Source organism: Electrophorus electricus, chromosome 18, assembly GCF_041902795.1.
Source record: "Electrophorus electricus isolate QZ-2024a chromosome 18, ASM4190279v1, whole genome shotgun sequence".
NCBI classification, from domain to species: Eukaryota; Metazoa; Chordata; class Actinopteri; order Gymnotiformes; family Gymnotidae; genus Electrophorus; species Electrophorus electricus.
The window spans coordinates 176,440-190,778 of record NC_137514.1 but is presented as its reverse complement, the minus strand read 5'-3'; the positions used below and the strand labels follow the sequence as shown (position 1 = coordinate 190,778).

At 43.0% G+C, this 14,339-nt stretch overlaps 1 protein-coding gene across 2 annotated transcripts; it reads left to right on the top strand.

Moving 5' to 3' along the window:
• The first annotated feature begins 5,344 nt into the window (after window positions 1-5,344).
• Window positions 5,345-12,551, top strand: parn (poly(A)-specific ribonuclease (deadenylation nuclease)). Of its 2 annotated transcripts, XM_027031908.3 has the most exons (26): window positions 5,345-5,437; window positions 5,607-5,684; window positions 5,819-5,898; window positions 6,244-6,311; window positions 6,413-6,494; window positions 6,581-6,641; window positions 7,076-7,241; window positions 7,384-7,446; window positions 7,572-7,610; window positions 7,758-7,800; window positions 7,923-8,003; window positions 8,089-8,145; window positions 8,226-8,303; window positions 8,465-8,508; window positions 8,590-8,632; window positions 8,758-8,833; window positions 9,011-9,121; window positions 9,224-9,293; window positions 9,792-9,847; window positions 9,923-10,009; window positions 10,461-10,535; window positions 10,653-10,824; window positions 10,920-11,044; window positions 11,137-11,215; window positions 11,307-11,404; window positions 11,623-12,551. In XM_027031908.3, exons 1-26 carry the CDS (start codon window positions 5,419-5,421, stop codon window positions 11,670-11,672), a joined length of 2,001 nt encoding a protein of 666 aa, XP_026887709.2. In that variant the 5' UTR covers window positions 5,345-5,418; the 3' UTR covers window positions 11,673-12,551. The 2 variants fall into 2 exon arrangements, with proteins under 2 accessions (XP_026887709.2, XP_081557333.1); XM_081701207.1 differs by lacking the exon at window positions 5,819-5,898.
• The last annotated feature ends 1,788 nt before the right edge of the window (window positions 12,552-14,339 follow it).

The following is a 14,339-nucleotide window of genomic DNA, read 5'->3' as shown; positions in this document are numbered from 1 at the left end:
TACCAACTCCCTGGCAAAGAAGGCTCGTCAGCGTCTTTACCACCTCAGACGCCTAAGGGACTTCAGACTGCCCTCCAAAGTACTGCGGAACTTCTACACCTGCACTATCGAGAGCATCCTTACGGGGAACATCACAGTCTGGTTTGGGAATAGCACCAAGCAGGACAGACAAGCACTCCAAAGGGTAGTGCATTCAGCAGAGCGCATCACTCACACGGAACTTCCTGACCTGCAGACCATCTACTACAAGCGGTGCCAGACCAAGGCCAGGAAAATTGTGAAGGACCCCACCCATCCCAACAATAGACTCTTCACTCTGTTGAGGTCAGGGAGGCGCTTCCGCTTCCTGAAGACCAAGACAGAGAGGCTGAAGAGGAGCTTCTTCCCACAGGCCATTCGGGACCTGAATCAGGGAAACTGAAACTGTGGGGACCACCACCACCACCATGTAATATGACTGTATATCTGTACATCTGTATATATAGATTTATACTCAATTACCCTGTTACACAACAACTGTAGATATGTTATTATACAAAATGGATCTGTACATTCTGTAGATTGTGTACATATATACCCAACCATATACATTGTACATTGTGTATATAATCATAATATACATATATTGTACATACATTGTTAATATATTTTTGTACATACATAGAATATATATATTTATCTGCATATATATATTTTTCTCTATGCACCCCTGTTTCTCTTCCTCAGTTTGGACAGAGCACTCTCCACCATTTCACTGCGCGTTATACTGTGTATGACTATGTATGTGACGAATAAACCGAACTTGAACTTAAACTTGAACTTGAAAATACTTGTACTAGCTGAGATGACTATCAAGTTCTCCTGCTTCAGTCTCAAAGCTCCTGAGAGTAGCACTATAGATAGGTAAAGATGTGCTTGTAGACCACGCACACAGAAGCCCTGCTCTGAGGAGGCTGGATGCATCATTGTAGCTAAACTCCACTATTACCAAGCTTGTGTTCAGCTGCTGAGTCATAAGTAGGATTCATATCCAATTTGTGGCCTAGATGCAGTTCCTTGGTGCTGACCTGGAGGCAGTTCCTTGATGCTGACCTGAGTTTAAAGAAAAGCTCCTGCAAAAGAACTGTTCTGAAGGCAGCTCTGCCATGGAGGCAGATCCAAATGTAATCCAAATTAACCAGTAGGCAGAGCTTTACTTTAGCTATTTCCTGAACGTTAAATTTAGACTTCAACTATGAGCACGACTACTTCTGTTCCAGACTGCTGCAGTATGTTCTTAATCATTTGCTGGCATTTCTGGCTGTTACAGCAATGTGAAGAGTGAATGTGCAGCATTTTTAAATCTCCGCCCCTTGGCTCATTAACCAATTTATGTTAATCTCAACCAGTTGGATTAACCACTGTTTGTTCTGTTCCCATGGCAGTGCTGCCTTTAGAATGCTTCTGATTAATGATTTTGCACATGAGCTCTAATCACTAAGGGCATTTTCACACCAGGTGTTTTCTGGACCCAGTTCCACTTGTTCTGTGAGAGCGGTATGTCTGGTGAAGTGTGAATGCTGTTTTCAAGCCTGGGGTCTTGTATTTGCTTCTAGCAAGTTCTGCTGCAGTCTGCAGCAACTATAGAGCTCTCTGCTCCTGGCTCAGTGTATGGGGCTATACGATTGGTTCAGTTTGTATCGTGATTGCTACAGCTTATGGCAATACTTCCCTTTTCAAGTTTTATATATTTTTTGAGTAAATAAACAGTTACTATCTAGATACACTTTTTGAATCAATTTTTTCTCAGGTACATAACATTTTTTGCACATCACTGAAGAATATATTTGACAGAAAAACAAGACTCTTCTTTGAAAAAAGATTCTTTTGAAAAAAAGATTCTTTGACTGCTACCTGCTGCACTCACATTGGAACAGCCTAACATGAACTTTTCCTTTTCACATTCCCGCCTGGTGTTTTTGCTGGCAATTGTGATCTGTTGGCTAACATGGTTTATCTACCTTTCACCCAACAACTTCCTTTGAATGCCTTGCTCTGAAAATAACAGGCTCAAAGCTCTTACTGATCTTGTTGGTCTACTGCCTGTCTAAATCTAGTTCTGTACCTGTTTTTCTATCCGATCTGTCTGAATTGCCAGTTGTTCATTATTCCCTTCAATATTATTGTAGATGCCTAACATTCATATTGCCTCAGGTAAATGTGTTCACTCTGTTGATTTTCTCAACCTGTTGTGCTGCTTTGATCTCACCCAAAATGTAACCTCTGCCACCCACACTAAGGGAAATATCCTTTATCTTGTGTGTACGATTCCTTGTGTCTCACTTTCTAACGTGCACATTGCTGATTTTCATATCTCTGACCATAGAACAGTTCTTTTTAATCTATCCCTGTCTCTCCACTCCACAAGGATGCACACTCCTCATAGTATCACCTTTAGGAATGTTAGAAATTCAGTTTTTATGAACACACTCAACAAGTTTCCCATCACTCACATCTCCTGTGGTCCTGCTCAATCATTACACTGATGCTGTCTCAATTGTGCTTAACTAGAATGCTCCTCTTCGTACAGGAGTTGTGACTTTCCATCACTCTGCCCCATGGTTTACCTCTGAACTTAATGAAAGCAAGAGGCAGTCAACTGTAGCGCCTTATTAAGAAAACTAAAGTGAAAGTTCATGCAGTTGCTTATAAGGAACACTTTATCTCGTATAAAACTGCCACACATAAGGCTGACTTCCACTCCACCAAAATGACCAATTCTTGCAGTAATCCAAGAGCCCTCTTTTCTAGAATAAGTTGCGGCAGCCTGCTTGGTTTCCCTTCAACCCTTTCAGCCACCTCTGTAATGATTTTTTGACTTTCTTCAATGACAAGGTCCGCAACACTTAATGAGAGTTTTGCTGCCAGGCTTATCATTGGCTCTAAAGAAACTTCTTGTATTTTAGACCTTCTGCCTACCCCTCTGATTAAAGCTTGCCAGCCATCACTTTGCCCACTCATCACCTCGATCTTTAATATCTCACTTAGCTCAGGTAATTCCCAACTTAAAAGTAGCTGCCATTACCCCAGTCCTGAAGAAGTCCTTAACCCATATAAACTTCACAACTACAAGCCTTCTTTTTCTCAGTAAGATACTGGAATGTGAAATGAGCAGTTTCATTCTGGTTTCAGAGTAAATCACAGCACTGAAACTGCTTTGGTAAGGGTTATGTATGATCTACTATTAGCAGATGATTCTGATCTAGTAAATATCCTTGTCCTTCTGGATCTTACTGCAGGATTCAGTACAGTCACTGCCACAATCACACATTGTTGAGTCTAGACTCTAGGCTTGAGGCTAGAGTGTTGGACTAGTGTCACTAACACAGCAATAGCTTGGTTTAGGTCATATCTCACCAACAGGCAAGCTTCACTTTTGGCAGTTTACCTGCACCAAGCCCTCTGCTACACTGCCCCATGACTCACTGGTCAGCTGCCTGGTTCGCATTCAAAACTGGATAGCTTTGAACATCCTCAAACTTAATAGTAATAAATCCAAAGCCATTGTCATAGCTTCTCCTTCTACTCAAGAAAATTGATCAACCTCTATCTATCACTGGTCTTATCACCTGCTCTGTGACTCAGATCCAAACCTTGGTGTTGGACTCTACACTCTCTGACGCCCACATTAACAACATCAAAATTCTCTTCTTCCACCTTACAAATATTGCCAGACTCCATCCCTCACTCCCTGACTCTGTAGCTGAAACCCTAATTCATGCTTTTATTAGATCCCGACTAGATTACTGGTTCCTGACTACCTTGTTTCTCTGTTGTCTAGACACATTCCCTCATGCATTCTCCAGTGTGCCAATGCCCATTTGCTCCCTGTTCCTCCTGCCTATGGTGATATAGCTTTTAGTGTTGCAGGCCCAAAGCTATGTTACTCCATTCCTTGGCAGGTCCGTCTCTGCCCATCACTATTCACCTTCAAAAAGCATAAAAATTTATTTCAGAATACCTTTCCTGATCTGTAAATCTTTATTTGTATTTTGTCACTGTTTAGATATTTTAGCATAGTCGTGTTTTGGTCCTGTCAGTCATTACTGTAACTTTACCATGTCTTAATCTCTCATTTTATTCTTATTTATTTACTGTGTTGTCATTTTATTATTCTTGTTTTACCCTGTTATTCTTTCTTATAATTCTTATGTTTTAATTTGCTATTGTAAAGTGTCTGAGTATTGTCAGTTCACCCTGGGCTTAATAAAGTGATCTATCTATCTATCTATCTATCTATCTATCTATCTATCTATCTATCTATCTATCTATCTATCTATCTATCGTGAAAGACGTTTATTTAAAAAATGTATTCTTATTCTTCTGGTCATACAAATGAAAGTCTAATGAGGCTGTGTGGTGATATCACAAGAAAGGTCTGCATCCTCATAAACACTCAAAATTAAACCTAAAGCGTTTACTTGGATTCAAAATAAACTACCACACTGTATTAATTAGTCATTGTACCCTTTACAAGGTAACGAAGATCAATTCCAGTACGTGAAAGACATTTTAAAAGAAACTCCGCTCCACAGGCTTTGTTTTCTATGATATCTCTCTGTACATAGGATGCGTTTGTAGACTCCGAGGAGTCCTTCGTTTTGGAACAGCCTTCTATAGCGTAGAGACCGAGAAATGCAGCCTAGGATTTGGAGCACAGCAACTGAATCAAAATATATCAGACGATTCTAGACTACATTGAGCCTACAAGCTAACTAAATATATTATTGTGTAATGTATTCAGTATCTCGCAGGCAGTTTCAAAATTAACGTTTTTTAAAAAACAAGACATTTTTGTCAAAAAAAGAGAGAGAAAGCGTCAGCTAGGCTATTTAACTAACGGTACTGCTCAGCGCCTGACCGTGGATGCTTTTATATGTATCTGCAGACGACTACTGCCGCCCTTACGTAAAGCCCCGCCCCCTTTGGGCCAACGAAGCCACTCTAGTCTGACTGAGACGGGCGTGTCCCACGGTGGGCAAATATTTACATTTATGGAATTTAGCTGAAGCTTTTATGCAAAGCGACTTATAATTATGACTGAGTACGACTTGAGCAATTGAGGCTTAAGGGCCTTGCTCAGGGGCCCAACAGTGGCAACGGTGGGGCTTGAATCAGCAACCTTCCGATTACAAGTCAAGTACCTTAACCACTTAGGAACCCATCAGTTAAGAATGCCGCACTTGTGTCTAGCTATTAGCAGCACATACTTTAGAAGTGCTCCCTGTATAGTAGCGGTCATTAAGAAACACCCACTCCCAGCGCCAGGTGGCAGTAGAGCAGTGCTCCAGCTTTGCAGAGTTCCGGAAGTGTTTACCGTAAAAGGTTAAAGGGCCAGCGAGACTGCGGCTGGCGATAATTGTTCGGGCTCGTGCAGGGATGGAGGTAACACGACAAAGTAAGACACTGGCGCGCGAGCGCATGGGGGGGGTCGTCTTCGTACGGGGCTCCAGGGGCGGTCTGTCTGTACCCGTAATTATGATTTTGGGGTTTTAGCTGGGCTGCTTGTATGCGAATACGCGCAGTAGGTTCAAACTGACCTGAAGCGTCTGTTTTCGTCCGTGCAGATTTTAAAGACAGTTTATGCCCCATCTACAGCGCCATAGAAGAAGCTGACTTTCTCGCCATCGATGGAGAGTTTTCAGGTGAAATTCTGGCCGTTATCCGCTCACTTTGCATGTGCGTTATTACTGGGGTCGTAGGCTGTTACAGCGTTTTCCTGCAGTGCTCCAGAATGCGCCCCATTTCCAAACGTGAAGGGCATTTGCGCGTTTTTCAGGAATAAGCGACGGGCCCTCCGTAAGTGCGCTGACCAACGGGATGGACACGCCGGGGGAGCGCTACGTGAAACTAAGGAAGGTATCCGCGCTGCGGGGTGTACTGTGCCGGAATCTCAGTGACCGGTTACTTAACGATTCCAGTCGGGATGATAATTGCTTGATTTAATTTATCTGTTTGTGTTTATCCCTGTTTTATCCCTGTCTTAACAATGTATATAGTAGCTGGATATATAATATACTTGTATGGTTAAGTAATGTGCTTGATGTACCCTAGATGATGATGATGATGATGATGATGTATTGTTTTAATTGAAGTGGTTTTGTGTAAAGTCCTAAAAGTGTCAGGTTTCTTCAATCAGAGGCAAACTTTGATGGTCATTTGGCTTGATGCTGTCCAGCTGACATTGTTCCCTGCTTCCTGCAGCACTCCATGGACTTCCTGCTCTTTCAGTTTGGCCTCTGCACGTTCCGCTATGACCAGTCGCAGAGCAAGTGAGTCCCGCACGCATGCCTTCAGCTGCGCACGCTTGACTTCAGCTGCACAAATGCCTGAACTGTTACTGCTCTTGATTGTATTGTTTTCTCTTTTGTAGGTATCTGATGAAAGCTTTTAATTTTTATATATTCCCAAAGCCATTCAGCAGGAACTCTCCAGACATTAAGTTCATCTGTCAGGTGAGCATGCATGCGTGTGGGAGTGTTTTTTCTTTAGTGGTTGAATGTCATGTGGTTGTGACTTGGATCTCCATCTCCTGTTTCAGAGTTCCAGTATTGACTTCCTGGCCAGTCAGGGATTCGACTTCAACAAAGTTTTCCGCAGTGGTGAGTGATGTGCAGTTGATCAGACCCTGCTCTCAGACTGATTCTCCTGCAGTCTGCAGAACTCAATCAAGTCTGATTAGACTCTGCATGATGGTCAGACCTTCTCTGGTCTTTAGCGGGAGACTGCTATTTCCTTCTCTTCAAGATTGCTGTGTCAGTCTGATCAGGGGGTGCACAGATGGTTGTTGTGAATCATGTTTGGTTGTACCACAATCCCTGTTGCTGCTCTGGAAGTTTCACTGCAGCATAACAAGGGTTGGTGTTGTCTTACTAAACTCTCAACAAACCCAAATGGTCAGACTCTGTGCAGTTAGTGATTATCTATAGTGACTGACTTGCACTGAGCTTTATTTTGGTGTCTGTGCATTCAGAACAAATGGCCAAGCTTAGTCGTGTTGACTGACGGATACCCCCCCTCCCCGTGTCTGTCATAGGGATCCCATATCTGAATCAGGAGGAGGAGTCTCAGCTGAGGGAGCAGTATGAAGAGAGGCGGAGCCAGGTGAATGGGGCTGGGACTCCTTCCTACATCTCTCCCAATTCCTGTAAGGGACCAGTGAACGTGCCAGACGAACACAAAGACTTCATCGGCAGAGTCGTGTGAGTTTCTTTCTCGCATGCTCTCCCTCACTGTCTCACACACAGGTTTCATGTTTAGTGATGTTTGAGATAATTGCAATAAATCTCTGCCTGGATCTCCATGGTGTTGTGCTGATTGTCTGTCTGCTCTCTGTTTCCCCAGGGAGAAGGTAGATGCTCTTTTGAACAGTTCTGAGAAGTCAGTGGAGTTGGAGCCCTGCTCAGGGTGAGCTGCAGTACATTGCTTTGGAGCCAAGCTGCTGGGTTTTCTTGAGTCAGAAAGTGGGAACAGAAATGATGCCACCCACTGTTTCTCAGGGTGTCTTTCCTCCATTGTTCTCTTCCTCACAGGTTTCAGAGGAAGCTCATTTACCAGACTCTCAACTGGAAGTGAGTATGTCTGAGGGCTTAGGGTTTAGGGAAGAGTGTTGGATAAGCATGTGAGGGTTTAGGGGAGCATGTTGGTTGGCCATGTGAGGGTTTAGGGGAGATTGTCTGTATTGTCTAGTATTCTGCTTCATGTGGTGATTCCTGCAGGTACCCCAAAGGCATCCATGTTGAAACTGTGGAAACTGAAAAGGTAATGGTGTTCTGCTCATAATGACCTTTTACCCATACTCCCCAGCCATGGTACTAATTGGGAATCACAGTACTGCACACAGGTGTGTGTGTGTGTGTGGGTGTGGGTGTGTGTGGGTGTAGAAGGAGCGCTTTATTCAGATCAGTAAGGTGGATGAAGAGGAGAGAAGGAGGATGGAGCAACAGAAGTATGAGCGAGAGCAGGTGACATTTCACTCCTACACTTTCAGTCCAGTGGGTCACTGAAGTCTTGCAATCCATAATTTGCGCACGTGTGTGTGTGTAACAGGAGGAGATGAATGATGCAGTTGGGTTTTCAAGAGTCATTCATGCGGTCTCCAAATCTGTGAGTTTCACTTGGCTGTCTGTCAATGTTACTAGCAACCTTGACATTTAAAGGTCTTTAAGAGTCTCTCTCTCCCTCAGGGGAAGTTGGTGGTTGGCCATAACATGCTTCTGGATGTCATGCACACCATCCACCAGTTTTACTGCTCTCTACCAGAGGTAGCCATGGCAACAGAGAAAGATTTGTTGCTTTGGGTTATGTGGGGGGGCAGTTTTCAATGCTTTTTGGTTTTTCTGTTTCTATAGATTGATTCTTGGAAGGTCCTAGTTTGTAGTGGGACATTTTCTGAGCTAAAAAATTAATGTGTGTGCCTTTTCAGGAGTTGGATGACTTCAAAGAGGTCACCATGTGTGTGTTTCCCAGGTAAGTGTGTATGTAAGTGTGTGTTTGAAAGTCTGTTCAGTTTGATTTGCTTCATAATGTTGGTTTACTTTTTGGTTTTAGGCTTTTGGACACGAAGCTGATGGCATCCACTCAGCCTTTCAAGGCAAGTCACACAGATTAAAGTCAGTGTTCTCCATGGAGAACAGACCAGGAGACCATGACTTATTAGAGGCACTGGAGGGGGTTAACATGGACTCCTACTGTGTGTGTGCGCATGCCTGTGTCCAGGAGCTGATTACAAATACATCTTTGGCAGAACTGGAAAAGCAACTGAAGGAGAAGCCATTCAAAGCACCTCGAGTTGGTGAGTATGTACTTGCGCACAGTCAGACCAGCTGTAGGGCACATGGCTCCGTTTGTCTTTCTGAACGGAGTTTTGAGTTCTGATGTGATCTAGTGCTGCTGACCTCTGTCAGGGTTCATTCAGAGAAGGGCTGGGTGTTAAGGTTGTAAAAGTAAGTGTGTGTGTGTGTACCTCTAGAATGCTCTGAGGGCTTTCAGAGTTACGACACTGCCTCTGAGCGGCTCCATGAAGCCGGTTATGATGCCTACATCACCGGCCTCTGCTTCATCTCCATGGCTAACTACCTGGGTAAGGTGGGGTGGTGCCTGAGTGTCTGTCTTTCTTTGACTGTATGTGGTGATGGGGCTGGGATTTTTTTTCTTTCTTTAAGGTGTGTTGTGGTGTTTGTAGGTTCATTCCTCACTCCTCCAAGATCTCACATCTCTGCTCGCTCCAAACTCCTTGAACCCTTCTACAACAAGTGAGTGTGTGCGTACACACGGCAGACTGACGCCTCTCGTGTCATTTATTAAAGCTTGACGTACACTGTGATTTGAATCCCGACTTTGCCCTTCCAACAAACTTTTCCAATCCCGCTGATAATCTGTCAGTGTTGATTTTTATGACCGAAACCACAAGTGACCCTTCTAGTGTGTGATGATCAAAGAACCAGCCATCCGTTGGCTTCAGCCCATAGCTGCTTAGCTGTGTCACATGGAGGAAAAACTTGTAGAACTCTTGCAAACGCACAAGCGCCTCCAGTGTCCTACTGATTTGCACAATTTTTAGGGTGTGGGAGATGTAGGAGGCCTGACGTTGAGTGTGAGGTACTTTTTTGTATCATTTATGACTTTCAAAATCCTGGCGCATGTGTGCGAGCTTGGTGCATGTTGGCTGAGGCTGAGATGTGCTTCAGATTTCAATTCTCTTTATGTATTTGGTAATTTGTGAATACATTTATTCCCCCCCCCCCCCCCAGATTGTTCCTCATGCGGGTGATTGATATTCCTTACCTGAACATTAGTGGACCAGACTGTAAGTAAAAACACACAAACATTTGTTCTCTCTTCACTGGCCATGCCTCTCACTCATTGTGTGCATGTGTTTCAGTGCAGCCAAAGAGAGACCACGTTCTCTATGTCACATTCCCCAAAGAGTGGAAGACCAGTGACCTATATCAGTTATTCAGTGCTTTTGGTAAGATGTCCCCAACACCATATTTCAACACTATCATATAAGAATACAAAAACTCTGCAGGGATATAAATGCAATAGCAAGCAGAGGTAAAAAATATTCTGGACCTCAAATCCCACATCTGCTCCTGGAGGTTGTGCCACCTGTAGTTACCTAATGTCATAAGATACCAGCATTCAATCCAGTAACACCTATTCAGGTTCTACACATTTTCTGATACGATGACTGTGACCAAGCAGTTTGGTCAGCTGTCAGTGGTTTCAAAGAGTAATTGGGGTGAGCTCCTGAACTCGAGATAAGCAGTCAGTGTGCTGCATTTAGGGCTCAGAGTTTGATGCTTGTCATTGTCTGAAAGTACAAGGCAGTTAACTGCCTGATCACAGAACAGCACTGGTGTTAAATATAAGGTTGAAATTTTAAAATGTTTTGTCTGTGTGCATGCTGTATTGTTCAGGTAATATCCAGGTGTCTTGGCTCGATGACACATCAGCTTTTGTGTCCCTCAGCCAATTGGAGCAGGTGCAGATCGGTATGATGGCATCGGTGACATCACTAATATGTATTACATCACACACAGGGTGATTTTCAGCATCAGATTGAAGCTTGACTGTCACTTCGTGTGTCTCACTCTTGGCTCTGTTTGTAGCGGTGAACACGAGTCAGTATGCCGAGAGTTATCGGATCCAGACGTATGCAGAATATTTACAGGCCAAGCAGAAAAATACAAATATAAACAGGAAGTGGGCCGAGGATGGGTGGGCAGATGCTTCCTACAAATCTGCTGGCATGACATCTACGTGCAGCCGTGCACACAACAGGTGAATAATTAGGGAAAAAAGACCCTGAATTCTTGAAAATTAAATCTAGAAAATGTCAGTTAAGAGTGCGTGCGTGCGTGCATGCACATGTGCAGGTCACTGACGGGGAAGAGGAGTCTTAGTCCCACTCAGGAAGATCAAAACTCTGACTTCACCGGGATTGCTGATAGCAACTGGAGTAACTACAGCAACCCAGAAACAAAGAAGATTAAGAGAGATGGTATGGTGTAGGGGGTTGCATTTTAAAAATTTACTTCAGTTATGTAACACCTTTTGTTCTAATACTGCAACTTTTTTTTTTTTTTATTTTAGCTGGCGTGAGTGGTGGGTGTGCCCAGACATATGCTGATGTTTTAGTCTCCAGAACCACAGATGATTGGCTTAGAACTCTGTACGTCTCAGCCTCTCTCTCTCTCTCCCCCCATTGGTCCACTCAATCTTTAGTCAAGATGTGTTTTAATATAGTTGCTCTGTTCATTTAGGCCAGTAGAAGGCACACCTTCTACCAGCCCGACTGAAGCAGAGGCCGAGTCCCAGGAAGCAGACACCTGGCCCAAAACCTCAGCCAATGAGAATAAAGGTAGGCAGGAAGCTGTAGTCAGCACTGTAGGCCGAACACAACCATACAGATCCTTTCCAGGCATTTCGGAGAGAAAGGAAACTAGTGTCGTGTTCATCTGATATGACCAGTGTGTACTGCACTCAGTCTGAAACTCCTCTAGACACTACTGTATGTTAGAAACCAAGAATCTTATTAGTGTTAAAACACTGCTTTGTGGATTTGTTTTCCCTCCTCAGATCCTCAGGCCACTCAAACAGGACTGTTTGATGTTCCACAAGTTTGGTAGCACTAACCAAATGGAAAACTCCCTGTGAAAGCAGCTACTCAGCCAATCAGAGGAAACTGAGACCGCACTTACCTTACAGCCAATCAGAAGAGTGTCAGACTGCACTTCAGCACACAACCCAAAGCCATAACTTTCACTGTGGCATAACATGCACACATCGTCACGTGTACACACACAGGCACAGACATCGCCAGCCTCTACCTTTTTGACTTGCACAACTCCTTTTCTGATTGCATGATTTGAGGGGGGGGGGGGGGGGGGTTTCATAAGGAGTTCGCAGAGAGTTCACTGGTCGTTGTAACCATCCCCTGAAGGTGCTAAGGGTAAATCTGTAGCTTGGATTGCATGGTTTACCATTTGATAGCTCTTGTTTTCTGATGTGTGATTGGGAGAGGGAGAGGAAAACCGTGTGCGTGTCATGTCAGTTTAAAACAAATGTCAGGTGTTCTCTGCCTCCCTCTCAGCAGACGTGGTTTATAGATAAATGAGTGTCAGGATTATCCAATATTTTTAAACTTGGTTAGGCATTCGGTTTTGGGGATTTTTGTTTGTCTTGGTCTGTGTTTGTGTTTTGGTATTTTTTTTTGTAATTTTTAAATGTGTAGGATTCCCCCAACAACATAACCTAACCTGCTCCATTTTAGCAAAGCCAACACTTTAGAGCATCTGTGTTTATTTCCTGGTGTCAAAAGTGCAGAACCTTTTTGTTAATATTTTGTAAATGTGTTGTCTAATTATGCTTTTGCCACTCTTGGATCAACTGCAGGAAAGTGAAAGAATGGTTTAGTACAAGCAGGACCATGTGGGCTTTTTTGGTTTTGTTTTTTGTATAATTGTTCTCTTTTCAGAGGGAGAAAGATTAAAGAATGTTTCTTAGTACATGGCTTTCCAGTTTCCTTTTGTTATAAAAATGGCTCTCAAAATAGCACTAGTTTCTATAATGAAACGAGCTTTTCTCGGAGAGCAGAGCGACGCTGCATAATGTAGACTTGATTGGAAGTGTTTGATGGATGCCTGAGACGATTCAGTTCCAGTATGACATCACATGCACTCTGTAGGAATAGAAGCTGTCACCGTGATAACACGAGTGAGCAACCGACCTTATCTGCTATGTCTTCTGTTTGTCATTTATCCTTCACTAGGGCTTCCTTTTCACATGCTACAAGTAGTCTTTTATTCACAACTGAATGTAAACTCCATTTAGGCAGTGAATAATGCTGCATGCTGATGGTCTGAAGCTGAAGGGGATTTTTCTGGTCAGAGTTCCAGATGACGCAGGTTTGTGTAGTACAGCAAACACACCTCTGTCCTGGAGCCCTGTCTCAGACCTGTGCTGTAACCACCAGCCCAAACAGCCATACCACAAACCCTTAAGTGATGATCGCTCTGCCTTCTTCTCTTAGGGGCAGTCTCAATCCCTCTATGACAAATTCTGTGATTGTGCTCATGTTTTCCAGTAACTGGCTACTGACAATGGAAGTCTATGGTCACATTACTTAAAATGTTTTAATTGGCTGCCAAACAAGTTTGCAAAGCTGAACAGATAAAGTGTTGGTCATGGTCGTCACTCCTGAAAGGAGGATGGAAAATGTATAGTACTTGGACCTTGATTTTTTACCCTATGGAATTAAATGTAAAAAAGATTTTATTCAAGGTGTTAAATAGTTTCAGGAGGATTTGTCAAATGGTTTAGAGATGCCTGCTATTAGAACCTCAAGACAACTCCATTATATACTCCTTAGTGTATAATTTCTCCATCTACAAAACTAAGCATTTGACAAATGTTCAAATCAATTTACACTACTCTGAATGCTGTGTAACTATTTTAAAGGACTCTGGTGGGTTTGTTCACATTAAACCACTCATTTCAGTTGTTTTCCCCTCCCTCAACTGGTCTTTTGCATCAATGAGTGTGTTTACATGCACTCAGTAATCCAGGCATTGGTGTATTTCTGCAGTTATCTGATTAGTCAAGCACTCATGGAAACAGTATATGGCAGATTAAGGCCTTTTTTTTTTTATCTGGTTTCTCAGTGCATGAGTCCACATACTCCACTTTCTTTCAGATTGTTTAGACTGCATATGGTCATGTTCAAAATAATAGCAGTGTGGAGTTCAAGGAGTGAGTTTATTCATTCTGTGAAAAAACAGTTGTCAGCCAGGTGGCCCTTATTTAAGGTTGAAAGCAACACATGTTGTACATGCATTTCTCTCTGAAAACCTGAGAAAAATGGGTCGTTCCAGACATTGTTCAGAAGAACAGCGTACTTTGATTGAAACGTTGATTGGAGAGGGAAAAACAGAGAAGTGCAGAAAATGATGGACTGCTCAGCTAAAATGATCTCCAATGCTTTAAAATGTAAAGCAAAACCAGAGAAACGTTGAAGAAAATAGAAGACTATCATTCGAATGGATCAAAGAATAGCCAGAATGGCAAAGACTCAGCCAATGATCAGCTCCAGGGTGATCAAAGACAGTCTGAAGTTACCTGTGAGTACTGTAACAATTAGAAGCCACCTGTGTGAAGCTAATCTATTGGCAAGAAGCCCCCACAAAGTCCCACTGATTAAAAAAAAAAAAAAAAAAAAGACATACTGAAGAGGTTACAATTTGCCAAAGAACACATAGACTGGCCTAAAGAGAAATGGAGAAACATTTTGTGGACTG